The sequence below is a fragment of the Dipodomys spectabilis genome, unplaced genomic scaffold (assembly GCF_019054845.1).
Source record: "Dipodomys spectabilis isolate Male_0828 unplaced genomic scaffold, ASM1905484v1 ptg000187l, whole genome shotgun sequence".
Classification (NCBI taxonomy): Eukaryota; Metazoa; Chordata; class Mammalia; order Rodentia; family Heteromyidae; genus Dipodomys; species Dipodomys spectabilis.
This window is the reverse complement of record NW_024870864.1, coordinates 13376391-13395114: the sequence shown is the minus strand read 5'-3', so window position 1 is coordinate 13395114 and position 18724 is coordinate 13376391. Positions and strand designations below refer to the sequence as shown.

The following is an 18724-nucleotide window of genomic DNA, read 5'->3' as shown; positions in this document are numbered from 1 at the left end:
AGATATACTCAAAGCACATACTATGCATAGATAAAAATGTTACAGTAAAACCCACTATTTTAGGCAATCATTGTACGCTAACAATAATTTTGAAAGCTACTAACAAACACTGTTTGAGGTCCAATTTTGCAATGAGACTCGAGGGCTACTTGCTGCTCTTTACAGAATGACACAAGAAAAATGAGAGAATGTTGGGGTTTTCTCCAACCCCAGCAATGGCAGCTAGAGAAGTAATTTCCAGCATATAGTTCTCACTGTGCCAGGTGCTGTCAATACACTTCATTTATGTCATTGATTTTAAGTTATCATCTCTACTTCAAGATGAAGATGAAGCATGAGGCTATAAAACAATGCACCCATAGTCTGGTGAGAGACAGAATTGAAAGAAGCCCTTAGGGAGCCATCTATTGAACTGGCTCCATAATAAAGCTGGGTGGGTTCTCACCTGTCAAAGAAAGAAGAAGTACAGAAGGTCCACATGGTAGGGCATTAAGCAGGGCCAGGTAGGCAGGGACAGGCTGAGTGAATCCCCAGGGGCACAACTAGTGGTTGAGTCTGATTACTCTAAGAGCAATCAGTCCAACTGGAGGCTTTCCTCAAGACTCAGATGCCAGAGTCAACTCTGTTCAAAAGGTCCTATTGGCATGTGAGAATGGACCGTAAGGAAGTAAGATGGCTGAGAATCTATGAGCTGGGCTGTCTGCCCATACCATGGACCCCAGGCCACAGGACTTTCCTATAACCTCAGCTTAAAACTTTTAGCCTAGCCAACATTGTGAATTCAAACAACAAATGTTGGAGGGGATATGGGGGGAAAGGAACCCTACCTAATGCAGTGTTGGTGGGAATGTAAACTAGTACAACCACTCTAGAAAGCAGTCTGGAGGTTCCTCAAGAAACTAAATGTAGACCTTCCTTATAACCCAGCCATACCAGTCCTGGGCATCCGAACATTATGAGCCAGGATATGATCAAGTCACCTGCATATCCATGTTCACTGCTGAATTATTCGCTATAGACAAGATATGGAAATAGTACAGATGCCCCATAATAGATGAGTGGATCAAAAAAATGTGGTATCTATTCACAATGGAATTTTACATAGCCGCTAGAAAGAATAAAATAATGTCATTTGTAAGGAAATGGATGGAACTAGAACAAATCATGTTAAATGGGATAAGATAACCTCAAGAGAGACAAACGGTGTATGTTCTCTCTGATCTGCAGAAATTATATCCAAAATACACTAGGATATGATAAATTATACAGGATTCTAGATATTCACACACAGTGAGACCAAAAGAGGATACTCTTAAGAGAGAAACACAAAGGCACAATGCCTAAGTTCCTCTTCATACTTATATAAAACAATATTCATATCATACATATTGAAACAAATCCCAAGATATGGAAACAAGAGACCTCTCTTTTATCTTCTTCTTTTATTTTTTGATGATTCTGTCTTCTTTACCTTATGTATGGTGTATTCAATTTTATGTCTTTGGGAAGGTGGGGAGGAGGGTGCAGAACTCGAGGGAAAAAGAGGAAAAAGTTCAGCAGTGGAGCTCACTGGACATTGATGAAAGGGCACTATACAACTCATGGATCTGGAGATGGTAGGGAAGGACTGGGAAAGAATTCAGGAGCAGAGACACTATACAAAAGGAAATGTACTCATTACCTGACATGTAATGGTAAACCGTCTGCACATCACCTCTACAATAACAATAAACTGAATTAATTTAAAAATCTTTTAGCCTAGAAGTGCTCTCCATATTTATACTATTGAAGCTCACTTAGGCATGAGCACAGGTGGGCTCAGAAGGAATCCTAAGATGGATGGTAAAGAAGGAGACTAGAGAGGCAAACTTAAACACTACTTCATCAAAGAGACCCATGAGACCCCTAAAATCTGCCTTCCATTGTCTTTGCCACTGCCCAAACTTTCAGGCAGTCTGCTTGTAATCCCCACCTCTCTCCTACCTCAGAGGCCCTGCCCTTTCTCCTCCACTCCTACCCACTCAAAGACGGTGTCCCAGCTCAGAGAAACCTCATTAGAACTGCAGTTCCCTACGCACAGCTACCCCATAGCCAATCCCCAGCTTTATTCTTCTTCAAGCAGAAAATAACACCTTCTAGAATTTATTTCTTTTCTTTACTATTTATCCCCTTTCACCAGAATTTCAAAACAGTTTTCCTCTGTTTTGTTTGCAAATGACCCATTTCTAGGGCCTGGCACCTAGCAGGTGAAATGAATGAATGAATGAATCAATCAATCAATGAATGGCTTCCTGGTTGAGCCAAATAGGCAGTGACGAGGGTATTCAATTGCAGAGGAAACTTACTCTTTCAGTCAAAGTCTAAGACAGCAACAGAAACCAAGGGCAGACCTAGACAGCGAACCTCTCAACTTAGAGTTGAAAGAAATTGTATCTCTTGAGTTTCAATAAGGAAATCAGGGGGACAAATGCTCTCTTTGAGACCCCAGGCACACCAGATGAGGGGCCAGATAGAGTGACTTTGTGGTAACTAGGAAGCTTCTAAACTCTCACCTCAATCGTTTCCTGAAAGTGCTGTGCAGGCACCAAGAGGAGTCTATGAATAGGAGGCAAGAAGGAAAAAAAAAAATCACTGAAAACAAGACGTGTGGAAACATGGTGATAAATCAACCAGTGGCTTTTGCTTCCTGATACAAAGACAGTTCCCAATAACTTCTAAAGAGAGCTTTTAATTGCTCTCACTTTGAAGGATTTGAAAGACAAAAAAACTACAGGGAGCAGTTTTGAGTTATTCTGAGTGGGTTGAGCAGAAATAAGAAGACAGAATTAGCTGGCTTTTCTCATTTTGCAATAACTGTTTGAATTAAAGAGCTATAGAAAATCTCCCAAAATATACACATGGCTGAACATTTCAGCTAAGTTTTAAAAAGTGCCCAGGCTACCAAAAACTTGCACAAAATCCTTTCTAAACAGCGAATGTTAACAAAAGGAAACAAAGGAGCCCCTAAAGACTGGCAAGGATTACCCCAACTGGTCCCAAGTGTTCATTTTGGTCATAATCTCTTGCCAAGTGTTAGAACTAATGGGGAGGGAAGAACTCTAAGCTGCAGGTTACATCTCCTAAGAACGGCTTGGTCTGCTCTGGGACAAAGATGCCTAGAGACCTCTCCTTCAAATCCTGAAGCAAGTCCAAATGGATACATTTGTTTCCAGCTTCAAAATCAAACATGGCAGTCTTCTACATGAACAGTATGCCTTACCTCAACTGAGGAAGTACTCTGCTGTCACTTTAGAGACACACAACCATTTTCTCCACTGTTACCTATGCTCTCATCTGCAATCTGAAAAACTGTCACCAACATTCAGGCCTGCTGGAGGAGCATGGTTAGCCTCAGATATGACTCTCTACCCAGTACCACAGCAAGACTCCCATCTCCACAGCAAGACCTACCTTTTGGGCTGCATGGAATAAGAAAAAAACAAAAGACAAAAACAAAAAGCAAAACAACCAACCTCTTTCTATTTCTTATTTTTTTTAATTTAGTTAATTGATTTTATGAGATAAAATCTCATTACGTTGTCTGAGCTCTTGAGCTCATGGGCCCAGACCATCGGCCTGCCTGAGCCTCCTGAGTACCTGGACTTTGGGCATGGCACCCTAACTTCTTCAATGTAGATTTGCTTCCACATTCATGGAACCTAGTAGACATGATGTTGAGTGAAGGAAGTTAGTCCTAGAAAGAAAATAGGTCAAATATGTAGACATACAGAATAAGGTAGTAGTTAACTGAGTGTGTGGGGAACCTCCAAGCAGGGTGTTTTAAATGCTCTAGGAAGGAGGTAGAAGAGACTTAGAAGATGTGATTAAAGCATGAGTCTCATCCAGAAGACTAAAGATGTGGCAGGCCAACTGGATCCTATCAAGATCCTTTAAAAAATTTTTGTACATTTTTTATCGTTAAAATACTGTACAGAGGGGTTACAGTTACATGAGCAAGGCAATGAGTACATTTCCTATCGGGCATGGTTGCCTCCTCCTTTGTTTCCCCTAGCATCCCTTCGCTCCCACCTTGACAACTACCCCCTCCCCCCCACAAAGTTGTAAAGTTTGTTTTCAACATAGTGTCTTGTACATCTTATTGTTACAACGGGTCAAACCTGTATCCCTATTTAAGCATTTTGTTTTTTCCCTTCCCCTCCTCAAATTAGAGAAGTGTATATATAAGATGCAGGGCACCAACATCAAATACAATGAAAACAGGGGTTATACCATGTGGGAGGAATACATAATGAAACAAAAAAAAATCACATGGTACATTATAAATATGTTAGAAATAATAGCAAGAAAGAAAAAACCACTTTTGTCCCTATCTTGGGGTTCATTTCATTTAACATCATCTTATCTGGCCATACGTACATAGCTTTTGACCTTTTCTGCTTGTCCCAGACATATACTAGTTATTGCAAATAAGGGAAACCATGGGACCTATGTTTCTTTGGCCCTAGCTTACTTCACTTAATATATTTTTGCCAAGTCTTTCCATTTCCTAACAAATAGGGCAAGGTCATTCTTTCTGATGGAGGCATAGAATTCCATTATATATGTGTATATATATATATATATATACACACACATATATATATATATATATATATATATATATATATATCACATTTTCTTGATCCATTCGTTTACTGAGGGGCATCTGGGTTGGTTCTATATCTTAGCTATGGTAAATAATGCAATAAACATAGTTATGCTGGTAGCTTTAGTATGGTCTTGTTTTTGATCATTTGGGTAAATGCCCAAAAGTGGGATTGCTGGATCATAGGGGAGCTCTATGTGGAGTCTTTTGAGGAACCTTCATGCAAATGGGATTGCATGAAGCTGCAGAGCTTCTGCATGACAAAGGACATAGCTAGCAAGATCAATAGAAAAACCCATGGATTGGGAGAAGATCTTCATACAATGGACAAGTTTCATATCTAAAATATACTTGGAATTCAAAAAATTAAATCCCCCAACAACAAATCCTCAAAGAATCAACTGCCTGATAAAAATGGAATTCTATGCCTCCATCAGAAAGAATGACATTGCCCCATTTGTTAGGAAATGGAAAGACTTGGAAAAAATTATATTAAGTGAAGTAAGCCAGGCCCAAAGAAACATAGGCCCCATGGTTTCCCTTATTTGCAATATCTAGTATATATATGAGTCAAGCGGAAAAGGTCAGATAATGTGATGTTAGGAAAATGAACCCTTAGATATGTATTTTAATGTTTTTTTCCATGCATGTGTTTCTAACGCATTTATAAGATTATTTCTTTGTTGCTTTGTATGTCCCTCCCCCACAGTATAACCCCTGCTTTCACTATATTTGATGTCATTATAACTTGTGGAGGAGATGGGGAAAAACAAGTCGTTTAAGGATACAGGTGGACCTGTTGCAACAATGAGAAGTACAAGTTGTCATGTCGAAAACGAGCTTTACAATGTTGGTGCGGGGGTGGGTGGGGAGTGGGGTGGGGTGGGGGGAAGGATTGGGACTGGGGGGGAGGGGAGAGCTGGGAAGGGATGTGAAGGATAAACAAAGGAGGAGGCTGCAATGCTTGGTAAGAAATGTACGCATTATCCTGCCCATGTAATTGTAACCCCTCTGTACAGTATGTTCACAAATAAAATAAAATAAATTAAAAAAAAATAAGTAGGCTAAAGACTTAAAGAGAAACTTCTCTGAAGAGGAAGTAAGAATGGCCAATAGACACATGAAGAAATGCTCAACCTCTCTAACCATAAAAGAAATGCAAATCAAAACAACAGTGAGATTCAACCTCACCACAGTTAGAATGGCTATAATCAAGAACTCTAATAACAACAGATGCTGGAGGGGATGTGGCCAGAAGGGAACCCTACTGCATTGTTGGTGGGAGTGTAAACTTGTTCAACCAGTTTAGAAAGCAGTATGGAGGTTCCACCAAGATCCTTGACAGCAGGTATGCTCAGGTGTCTGACTTAGGTTCTAGAAGGAATTCTTACCAGTGGAGGGGAATACAGGAGCATGTCCTATACCTCCAAGGTTGTTCTGAGATAATATGGCTGATGGAGAGTATCTGTGAATAAGACAGGACCTGGCTTTCACAGGAAGGTCTCAAACAAGACTTTGGATGCCCTGTATAATGTAAGAAGAGAAGAGCTGGGACAAAGTGGGTGGTTAGGAATTATAAGGGGGCTGTTTTAAGATCTTGTGGTCAAGGAGCATGACAGCAAACTGGATATGCCTTTAACAATCAGAAGGATGAGCACTGAGAAAGGCATCTGGGCTTGGGGCTAGGGGGTAGTGATACTATACTGGAGCTGGATAAACACTGATTAGGTGTGCTACATGAGCCATTAGACTCTGCTGCCCTGTGTTCTCAGGGCTGAGACCAGAGCTTTTCAGGAACTATGAGGCTCACTAAAGTCTATGTGTCCCTATTCTGGATTCTTCAGATAGGGAAGGTCAGAATAAAAAGATCACAAAGGAATGTGGGTCACCAAAAGGGAAGCTGAGTTGAGGTACCACATATATAGCCATAGAAGATGATAAGACAGACAGGATCAGGTAGCTCAGGACAACCTGTGAGCTGAGTAGAAATGCATGGATGATGTGATGGGTGAGGGCAGCGGTATAATGAGGTCAGGAAGGAGTCAGTTAAGGGACCTCCAGTCAGGTGAAAAACTAATCACATCATTCACTTACTTGGCTTACAGGGTTATTATCCCTGTGAGTGACATATCATGGTAAGGCAGTAAAAGAGCTAGAGCCTGAGTTACTGGCAATCAAACACATGCAGGCACATGTGTATTTCCCACAGGCATCCTGCATGCTTGGCTGCCCCAGGCCAATGTTCTCAACACCTTCTAGTCTCTTTAAGATGCAACTCACATAAACCCTTTCACATTTTCATTCAGATCTAAGACATGCCCTGCACTCAGTAAGCACAGAATTACAAACTAACTAACACTCTGCAGGCAGGAAAGGCATATTTCCTATACCACAGTGTCTTACAACTGTCACTTCTAGGCAACATGGTTCTCAAGCCCTTCATTTGAGTCATTCTTCCAATGATCCAAATAATCAGGACACGGGAGCCAGAAGTGCTGGTCTCTCATCATGTACATTTCTCTCTGGTCAAGGCTGAGCATACCTGTCACCAGCTGAGGACTAGTGCCTGTCTTATTAGGGTCTCTAAGGGTATTAGATTAATATCTAGCTGACCAGCCTCAAGTTTCCTGGAAGAATTTACAATATGTGATGGCTGCCCATGTACAAAGTGGCTCCAAGTTCCATTTGCTTGATCTACCAATGGTTAAGGTTGGTCTGTGTCTGTGTGAGGCTACAGTAAGAGCTACTCACTATACCTACAGAAGATCCTGGGGAAGCTGAAGGGTGTACTCAATTCCACTACGCACTTCCAAAAGCACACGGAAAGTGTCCCAGCTCAAACCTGTTCAGAAATGGTTGATGAGTTAGCTCTGTAAAACACTGGCCCACAACACAGCAGTATTTCACAAATGCTGTCAATATGTACAAAACACTATGCCAGGATTTTTCAAGGAAAAGAGAAAATGTGTATTACAGGTCTGGCTTCAAAGGAGCTGACACATATACATATATATAAAACCCACAAAACAAAAATATCAAGTCTGAAAAGAATAACCCACCAACAATTATGGAATATAAGACACTGTATTATAAAATGTTGATTTCATCAATAGTTAAGAAATAATAAAAGAGAAATCAAGATGAGCTGATAGTGATTTTTGGTTGGGGGTAAAATCCTCCAAACAGTAGGTTCAGGCAAGGATCATGTCTTGAGGATCAGATCCTAGCTGGAAAATGGACAGACCCAGACCACAGCTGAGTGAAACAAATGAGAGGGAAGTCTTACTCCTTTATCATTCCATTGTGTCATCAATTCTATTGGAGGCCAGTGGAACTGGTGGGTTGTTGGTGTCACAATGCACTGCTGTTGTCTCCACCAGGTCTCAGCTTGCTCCCAGACTATTTAGCTGAGGTACAGACAGCCCAACAGGAGAAGCCTTGAGCTCCCGCCAAGCCCTGTCTTTTCTAGGCTTCCATATGATGTCTTTGGCACTGAGGCACCAAACCACAGAAGGGCTTTAAGATATCCCATCAGCTTGGTCCACAACTATACAGAAATGGCAGGATCAACACCCAAGCCTAGAATGAAAAGGCTTCACCACAGGCTATAAAATATGAAGGATGAGGACGTGCAATGTAGTCTACAATCACATCTGCCCCCAGAGTTCTCTCACAGAAATCCCTGAGAAGATCCCTTTTGTTTCTTTCATAGCAACCTGCATCTGATACAGTCAAAATGGAATTGAGAGTAACATGATCAGAGGGGATGGAGGAAATACCAGCCATCTAACACTATCAGTTCACACAGGAAGAACTATGTCTGGAACTTGAAAGTCCTAATCACCACAATGGACAAGGGTTTAGCCACTTACTCCCTGCATGGAGAGTAAGTGAAGAGCCCTAAGTAACTCATAGCTAGATTCCAATTATGTAGTCCTTATTTTAAAGAGTAGACATCATAACCAGGTAAAATCATTTGGCCAAATGAAGTAACAACCTTTCTACCAAAATACTGAAAACAGACACAGAGTATCAACAGGCATGGAAAGCATCTGCCAGGCACAGCAGAGCCACAAGATGACCTCTATGGCCACTCCCAGGCTTATGGGCCACTTAATCCACAGAGAAAATCGAGTTCTGAGTCTGGAGAGGCCACTGTGGCTAGACCTCACAGGCCAGATGGTGAGAGCCATGGAAACTTGTAGGCACATCATATCTACTTCACCTTGCAACAAAGTGCTAGGTTTGGTACATACATTGTTGGCTTTAGAACTGTATCAGGAGCTGAGCACTGGTGGTTCATGCCAGTAACACTAGCTATTCAGGAGGCTGGGATCTGAGGATCATGGTTCAAAGTCAGCCCAGGCAGAAAAACTCCATGTGACTCTTCTCTCTAATTAACCAGCAAAAAGCTGGAAACAGAACTATGGCTCAAGCAGTAGAGCACCAACCTTTAGTGAAAAATAATACCCAGGCTCTGAGTTCAAGCCCCAGTTTACTTCCCCTCTCCCCCATATACACACAAAGTGTATCTCAGGGCAAATTTTTAACTAAAGCCATGTTAGGCCACTAACCTAAGGACTAAGAGATTTCATGGCTCTCTAGTGAATATTAATATCAATGAATCAGTGTCACTGCTTCTAGACCCACTGGGTCTGGTACACTGCCTCAACTTCTACAGACTGAAGGAATCAAGTGTGGTGTTAGGCATCACATTAACTTGGGCATCCCCAAGTTAATAGCATGGTATGTTTCTTCAACCACAATCTAGGTTAAAAAAATTCATTATTGACAGGCTGGCAGTGAAGAAAATTTAAAGGAGAGAGGGTAGAGGGAGGGAAGGGAGGAGGAAAAGAGAGAGAAGGTCATTAGTTCTAGGAATGTGTGTGAAGGCGTTTCCAGGGAAGATTAACCTGCAAGTTAGAACAAGATTGGGAAGATCTGCCCTCATTGTAAGGTATACCGAGGCAGGATAAGACTAGGGAAAGCGAATCAGACTGAGTAATTTGGGAGTAGAGTCTGTGGGATTCTTTTTTCTTCATTTTTTTATTGTGAAAATACCGTATAGAGGGGTTACAATTACACGAGCAAGGTAATGAGTACATTTCTTATCAAGCAATGTTGCCTCCTCCTTTGTCATTTGCAAAGAGGGAGAGTTTTATTTCTTCTTTCCCTATTTGGATCCTCTTTATGTCTGCATCTTGTCTTATTGCTGTAACTAGGCATTCTAATACTAAATTGAAGAGAAGTGAAGAGAATGGACATCCTTGTCTCGTTCCTGAGTTTAGAGGAAATGGCTTTAGTTTTTCACCATTAAGTATAATGCTGGCTGTAGGTTTGTCATATACAGCCTTTTTTGTACTGAGGAATGTTCCCTGGATTCCTAATTTTTCCAGAGCCTTCATCATAAAAGGGTGTTGGTTCTAGTCAAATGCATTGTCTGCATCTATTGAAGTAATCATGTGGTTCTTTTTTTTTTTTTTTTTTAGGGTCCGGTCGTGGGGCCTGAACTCTGGGCCTGGGCACTGTCCCTCAGCTCTTAGCTCAAGGCTAGCGCTCTACCACTTGAGCCACATTGCCACTTCCAGCTTTTTTGTTTTTGTTTATGTGGTGCTGAGGAATTGAATCCAGGGCCTCATGCATGCAAGGCAAGCACTCTACCACTGAGCCACCTTCCCAGCCCAATCATGTGGTTCTTATCCTTATTCTTGTTGATGTGAATTATATTAATTGATTTGCGTATATTGAACCAGCTTTGCATCCCTGAAATGAATCCTGTTTGATTGTGGTGTATGATTTTTTGGATGAATTGTTGAAGTCGATTGGCCAAAATTTTGTTGAGAAGTTTTGCATCAATGTTCATCAAAGAAATGGGTCTATAGTTCTCTTTGATGAGGCCTTGCCTGGTTTTGGGATGAGGGTTATGATGACTTCATAGAATGAGTTCGGTAGTGAACTTTCTCTTTCAATTTCATTGAAGAGTTGGAGGAGTAATAGAGTGAGCTCTGCTTTGAAGGCCACCTCACCTCACTTAGAATGGCTATAATCAAGAAGTCTAATAACAACAGATGCTGGAGGGGATGTGGCCAGAAGGGAACTCTACTGCATTGTTGGAAGGAGTGTAAACTTGTTCAACCACTTTGGAAAGCAGTATGGAGGCTCCTCAAAAGACTTCACATAGATCTCCCCTATGACCCAGCAATCCCACTTTTGGGCATTTACCCAAATGTTTACAAACAAGACCACACTAAAGCTACCAGCACAACTATGTTTATTGCAGCTTTATTTACCATAGCTAAGATATGGAACCAACGCAGATGCCCCTCACTAGATGAATGAATCGAGAAAATATGGTATATATACACAATGGAATTCTATGCCTCCATTAGAAAAAATGACATTGCCCCATTTGTTAGGAAATTATATTAAGTGAAGTAAGCCAGTGCCAAAGAAACATAGGTCCATGGCTTCCCTTATTTACAATAACTAGTATATGTCTGAGACAAGCAGAAAAGATTAGATAAGATTATGTTAGGCGAAATGAACCCCAAGATAAAGACACAAGTGGTATTTTCCTTTCTTGCTATTGTTTCTAATGTATTTATTAGGTGATTTTTTTTGTTGCTTTGTATGTCCCTCCCCCATGGTATAACCCCTGTTTTCACTGTATTTGATGTTGGTATAATTTGGGGAGAGGAAGGGAAAAAACAAATTGTTTAAATAGGGATACAGGTGGACCCATTGCAACAATGAGATGTACAAGATGCTATGTCAAAAAATGAACTTTACAACTTTGGTGGAGGCGGGGTTGGGGGAGTGTAGTTGTGGAGATGGGAAGGCAGAGATGGTAGGGGAAAAACAAAGGAGGAGGCAACAATGCTTGATACGAAATGTACTCATTACCTTGCTCATATCATTGTAACCCCTCTGTACAGTATTCTCACAACAAAAACCTTATTAAATAAATAAATAAATATTAACAGCCCCCCCCCCCAAAAGACTAGGGAAAGTGAGGCATGATAAACTGCCATGAATTCAAAATCTCAAGCTTAAAGCAAGTATAGGAGGTATTATCCATCTATTTCCTTTAAGATTAAAGGAACAAAGTCATTTTAAGGGAAAATGAGGTAGGATAGACTAGAGAAAATGAGGCATGGTAAATAGCTGCCAGGAATTCAAAAATTCAAACTTAAAGCTAGTCCATCTACTTTCCTTAAGATTAAGGGAACAAAGTCATTTTAGGGGGAAATTAAGCAGGCTAGACTAGGGGAAAATGAAGTATGGTAAGCTTACAGCAAATATAGGAGATATTCATTCATCTATCTCCCTTAGGATTAAGGGACCAAAGCCATTTAGGGGAAAATGAGGCAGGATAAATTGAGGAAAATGAGGCCTTGTGAAGGCAAGTTAGAAACATGATAGTTAGAAACACAGAAGCACTATCTGCTTCAGAGAGAGACAACAGGATGCATTTCTTCCTGAGAAATGCATTTCTCACCCCAAGAATTAACATTTGTCTGGCAGGATGTATGACTTACTGAGAAAGGCTCCCCTCAAATTTAAGCAACCTCCTACCCAAAATGCAACAAGAGGATGCCTTCCTTAGCTAAAGGATAATCATCTGTTTTGTGGTAGGATGCATTTTTTTTTTTTTTGCCAGACCTGGGGCTTGAACTCGGGGCCTGTGTACTATTCCTGAGCCTCCTTGTGCTTAAGGCTAGCACTCTACCACTTGAGTCACAGCACCACTTCTGGCTTTTTTGAGTAGTTTATTGGAGATGAGTCTCTTGGGGACTTTTCTGCCTGGTCTGGCATTGAACCATGCTCCTCAGATCTTAGCCCCCTGAGTAGCTAAGATTACAGGTGTGAGCCACAGATACCCAGCTAAAGATGCATTCTTACATGGAAGAAATGTCCAAAACATCCAGAAACTCAGAAAGTATAACACCAAGAGTGATTGGAGCACAGATAAAACACTTATCTTTGCATAACTTAAAAGTAAGACTCTCTTTCCTTTATCATAGAAATGCCCCTAACAGCCAAGGAGCTGTGTCTCTTTGTCTCTTCCAGAGAGCACCCACACTCTGTTAGAGAGTGTCCCTTCCTTTCTGCTTTTGTCTGTCTGCTTGCCTGCTTGCTTACAGACTCAATAAAACTCTGCCAAGTTTTCTTATCATCAAGACTTGTCCAGAAATTCTTATTCTGTGAACAAGGTCAAGAACCCTAAGTGAAGAGTCCCTATTTTTAGAGGGAAACTTCCCTAACCTTCACCTGCATCCAGTGACAGGACCATCCAATCAGCTGAGGTTGAAGATAACAAAAAAGTAGACAAATAAATTACTCTCCCCTCTCTCTCTCTATTGTCTTTTACCCTTAGTCCACTCTTTCTCTTCCTCTCCCTTAGAGCTGGGACTCACCTCCTCTAGTCCTTGAACACAGGAACTCCAGCTTCTCTACCCTCAGGTCTCCAGGTCTCCAGCAACTCTCGCCTTTACTCCTAGTTCTTAGGTGTTTTGTTTCAGATTAAGAGCTATCAGCATCTCTGTTCTGAGGCCTTTGGATTTAGACTAAGCCACACTACCAGCATCTCAGGGGCTCCAGATTGCAGACAGTCTGTTGTGGTACTTCTCCAACTCCATAATTGCACAAGCCAAGTCCTTCAATAAAATCCCTTTCATATGTCTTCCCTTTTCTTGATATATATCCCAGGTAGACTCAAATTTGGAATTCACCTTCAGAGTGAATCTCATAGTCCTATGCCACCACAGCTGGCTCCATTCTATATATCTTATATATTTTATTTATTCTACAAATCTATTTACCCTATTCTATTTATTTATGTAGCTTATTCTATCTTGCAGGAGAACCTTAACTCATACATTCTCTTTCCTTAACTTCATCCCTGAAAACATCTTCCTGCTTTAGTCAAGGGGCTAGAAATCAGCAAGACGAAGGAGGAAACAGTAGGCTCTGTGTGATAGGGCATCTAGCCACTGGAAGAGCCAGCCATGGATTTGCAACAGCAAGAAACACAAATAACACCCACAGAGTTCTGTTATTCCCAATAGAACTGCTAGTAGCGTCTGTAAGTTAATGCCCAAACTGCCTTTAGAGGCAGAGGTTCAAAATAATATTGCCTCTTTATAGAAAATGAAGTGCCTGCCACGCAGCAGGATGACCTGAGTCTGGCACAGAGCTGACTGAGGTTTAGGCAAGCTGACTAACAGTGCACATTGCCATTCTGGAACTGAGAAATGGTTGTCATTAGCAGCGTCTACTTCGCAGGAGGCATTGTATTTATTTGGTAGCACAATGAAGATTATAGTTTTGCCACCATTAATTTTCCTGGGATCTATAAATAACACCAACAGTTGTCTGCACATCACACAGGGTTTGCTAGCCACTTACATGAAAGAATATGAAGCATGTAGACACCAAAGGTGTAAAGACACAAGAATTCTCTGCCTGCCTCCACATGAAGCTTAGGATGAAAATACTCTTCTTTCCACTTTCTGGATCAACTCTTCCTTTCCATCTCTCTCATTATTCAGAATACAACCTTCACAACACACCCAAGGACTCTGAGCCTCCACCCTCTGGAGGACATGTCTCTTTGTACTTCATGAAGTACACGAAGAGGCTTAGTCACAGGCTGCACATTTAATGTATAGGTGAGGTAGATAAGCTGGGTCCACCATGACTGCTTCCTGGCTGGCTCTTCTACTGGACCACCATGTCAGGGAGCTTGGCTGTTATGACTAGCTCAGAGTTGAGCTGACGGGAAGCCCCAAGCATGTTGCTTTGGAGTCCCTAGAGAGAGAGAGACTGGGCTGGCTGGGATCTCAGGTGGACACCCATGCTACAAAGTAGAGCCCTTCATAGGCTGTCCTCTGGCACATTCACACCACCACTGATGCCCTTCCAGGGGGGAAAAAGTTATTTCTTAGGCTCAATCATTCTCGCCAACATTAGAACAAGGGCTTTCTAAAAGCCAAAATGATGACAAATCATTCTGGCCTCTCAAAGACTGTAGACACAGAAGAAAGACCTGTGGAGTATTTGGGTTCAATTCTGGTCCCATTCACTGGTACAGAGTTCCTGTGTGTGAGGCCTAGACTTTTCCTCTCTGCATTCCAAGAGTCCCCCAAGCCAGCACATGTGCCCAACTGTCATATGATGGCTAGACAGGTGTCCTTGATCTCAGCATAGAGATGGCCACTGGAGGGTGAAAAACAAACAGTTTCAGGAGGACTGAGGCCAGGGCAGCATGCAGAGGATGTGGGAAAGGTGGGTGAGCATGGTGTAGACATAGACAGGTTGGGGGCCAATGGCTCAGACACTGGTGTGTATGTGTTGGAAGCTGGTACATGGCAGCTGTGGAGAGGGTAGCAAAAAATTATTTCTATAGTGCATTAGGAACTGCTGATATTTCTAGAGAATGGACTTGCCTTCTCAGAGAGCTGCTGCAGTAACACAGGTCAGACTTCTCCAGTCTTGTTGCAACCTTCTTTTTTTTCCGGAGCATGCTCACTGATGAAGTTTTGCCCTATAGTGCACATTCTTATTCATTTGCGGGCCCACAGTGGGTCTAACATCACAGACTAGAGGAAGGCAAGGGCTGGTTCCCTAGGTGAGCTGGCAGGGTTCCAGTCTGATACGTGTCCACAAACCTGGCACTCATGCACCATGCTTTAGGTTCCAGCTGAAATGTCCTGTATGTCCATGTATGTGCACACTGGATTACAGATATGTCTCTGCTATAAGGCTGGGTCACATTCCTTCCTGAGCACTGGGACACAACTCTCCACACTGTGCCCTCTGCCAGAGTTGTATCCCAGAACAGAGCCCCCAGCCTCATTCCTGACATACCCATCTGACTCATAGACCAAGAGACAGAGACAGGTCTGCTGGGCCTTCCAGAGGGAAGACTGTCTGAGTTACAATGGCACTTTCAGATCCACCAAAATTCACATCCTAAAAGGGTGTGTGGGGGTAAGAATCACAGCAGGATTTTGCATCTCTGCATGCCAAGTGGGGATGGATATACAAACAGCAAAGCTCTCAAGAAATACCTACTTGGGGATTCTTGTCTTTAGTATAGCCCATTTCAGAACCAAAACCCTAGAGTGACGGATGACAAGGCAAGTTTAGTGCAGCCTTTCCCAGGGAGGAGCAGGGGGAGCCACAGGGACCCTGCTCAGGATACTTCAGGCAAAGAGCTGGCTATGTTCTTTGGAGGAAGGCTAGTCACTGAGTCTCAGAGTCATCATGGCCTTGTATCTAGGGATGTAGGCAAGTGGAAAGAGGCAGTGTTCATGTGCAGAGGTAAGGGTGGTAAGGTAAGGTAAGGTAAAGGGTGGGCACAAATGGCAAGGGTGGTAAGGGTCCTAGTGAATGGGTTTCAGGCCTGAGTCCCAGCCCTGACCATCCTTGACATGTCTGTGAGTCCTTTCCAGAGAAAGGAGAGCTGATGGGGTCCAACACAGAGGAAGTGCTACACTTACCATAAGAATTCCTGAAAGATTATTTCTTAGCTTAAAAGAAAAGCACACAGGGGCTGAGAAGGTGGCTCAGTGGTAGAGCGCTTGCCTTGCATGCATGAGGCCCTGGGTTCGATTCCTCAGCACCACATAAGAAAAAAGATGGAAGTGGTGCTATGGCTCAAGCGGTAGAGCGCTAGCCTTGAGCTGAAGAGCTGAGGGACAGCATCCAGGCCCAGAGTTCAGGCCCCACGACTTGACCCCCCCCCCCCCAAAAAAAGGAAAAGCACACAAACCTTTGGTACACACCTTTTTATAAATTGTAACATCTGTGTAACACAGCTGAGTCCAAGATGTGATGTGGGGGCTTTTTGCACCCTAGAACCTCTCTAGCACTGTGAGAATCCCTGAAGTGACTACTGTGGCTTCTACCACCACTGATGAGTTTTTCCTGCTTTCAACTTCCTGAAAATATTCATTCAGTAGGCTTAATATTCATCCTTGCTTCTCAGTGTAGGAGATTTTTGTTCATTTTTCCATTGATGATGTCCCACTGTGTGAATATATCATGCTGTACCAAACTGTTCTACTGCTGATAAACATTTGGGCTGTTTCTGACTTGGGACCATTGTAATAATGTCTCTACAAATACTTTCTTATATATCTTTGGAAAGCTCTGTCTACTTGGGGGAAAAAAATCCACTGGGTAAAATAATCTGGGGGTTTGGGTTTTTTTTTTTAACTTCTATACAACCTTGTACATGCATTATCTCCTCTGATTTTAAACAGCAAGATAGAGAATCCTCACTCTATCCCCAAGCTGCAGTCAATGCACAAATCTAAGGAAACTTATTGAGATGTTTAGAAACATTATGAATCTTAGACTGTGTGTGTGTGTGTGTGTGTGTGTGTGTGTGCATGCCTGCACATATGTGTGTGTGTGTGTATGCTCGTGTGCACACACGTACATGCACACGTTTACTGTCATTAGCTTGGGAGGGTATCATGATTCCATGGGAAGTTTGTCCAAAGTAAATGTGGTCCAGAATATTTGTGAAAGGGAAAGAAGTTGGTGAGATAGGAGGTTAGAAAAATAGATTAGGGCCACACTTCAGGGTGCCTTAAATGACATGCCAAAGCAGAAGTTTACTCAGTAGTCATTTTTTAAATCAAAGCTCTACTAGCATCTATATTCCATTAACAATATTCCCTGTACCAGCCTCAAGCCCTTGTTTGCTAGGGGAGGATGAGCACTCAGGTAAGGTGATCCATACCACATTAATTTGAGCAGAGTCCAGTTCACTGGTGGGAGAACACATGAGGCATGGGAATGAAGGGTTAAGTCTAAAGCCCTATGTTTATGTTCTAACTCACCTGTCACAAATAGCTGTGGGACCTAGCAACCTTCTAGAACCCATTGTGTCTTTGAGATGTAGGGACAGTCATTGAGCTGTTGGGAACATTAGCGCAAGAAGTACTGGGAAGTGTTTGGCACTCATGATCAGTTGAAATGACTCTTCTGTGATGAGTTCTGTGGTTATAGGATGAAAGAAGGAGATCAGCTCACAGACCATACATAGCCTTGTACTGACCAATGATGGGTATATACAACTGGAAAAAAAACACTCCCCACATGAACAACCTTTGGTAAGAAGGCCTTTCCAGTGTAGCTTAGCAATTCTTATAAAGGAACACCAGAAACTGTGCTTCCCATTGCAGCAAAGAGATAGGATTTAAAACCAGTCACCTTTGCTGAGTGACTCATGGTTAGCGGCTCCATTGTGGACTCTTCTCTGGGTTGGGAGACAAGAAGAGCAGCAGGATTTGGGAGAGTCTCAGAGAAATGAGTGCTGGGCTTGGTGTCTGTGTGGGGAAGGGGGCAAGGACCCTGCCCCTGGTGCCCAGGGTGAAAAGACCGTATTCAAGCCTGGAAGACACCACTCAAAACTGTTCAAGGGAATCTTTTGCTCCTTGCATCAGCAGGGCAATTTGAAGGAAGCCCCAGCAAGCAGCTATGTGAGCTGAGGCTCTCTCACATTCTGCCTTAGAGCCTCAATGGCAACACAGAAGGCAGGTGCATATGTGAGCTCACCTCCACATACAGCAGGGGGAAGATCCCAATCTTGTCTCCGAGCATGCCTTCAGCCCAGTTGTCATCCACTCTCCGGATCACTGTCAAAACTTCATCCTGAGGTTTCCAGAGTCCACCACGTGTGCACACCAAAAGAGAAACAGGAGACTGATGAATATCAAGGCAAAACAAAGATTTTGAGAAAGGAATATTGTTCATTCATATACTGTCGTGAAAAAAAATCAACCTTCCCTGTCTCTCTCTTGCTCTCTCTCTCGTTCTCTCTCTCACTCTCTCACTCTCTCGCTCGCTCTCTCATTCTCTCCTCTCTCGCTCTCTTGTGTGCTCGCTCTCCCCTTTGTCTCTATCTTTATATCTGTGTATGTGTCTCTAATCCTCTCTACCTCCAGCCTCAGTCTCTTTCTCTTTCCTCTTCTCCATGCTATTGGTCATAGCTGCAAAGATTCCACAAATGGAATTTACAATATAGTTAGTTGAAAAATGCACTCCTCTATTATTTACCTAATG

The 18724-nt window shown here is 42.4% G+C and overlaps 1 protein-coding gene across 1 annotated transcript in view; it reads right to left on the bottom strand.

Annotated features, from left to right (window-relative positions):
• Window positions 1-18724, bottom strand: part of Sh3rf3 (SH3 domain containing ring finger 3) — a 376261-nt gene that overhangs the window by 113592 nt on the left and 243945 nt on the right. The window contains exon 3 of the mRNA XM_042695543.1: window positions 18218-18313. Within this exon, the coding sequence (XP_042551477.1) occupies window positions 18218-18313 (96 nt within the window). The remainder of the gene's footprint in view (window positions 1-18217; window positions 18314-18724) is intronic.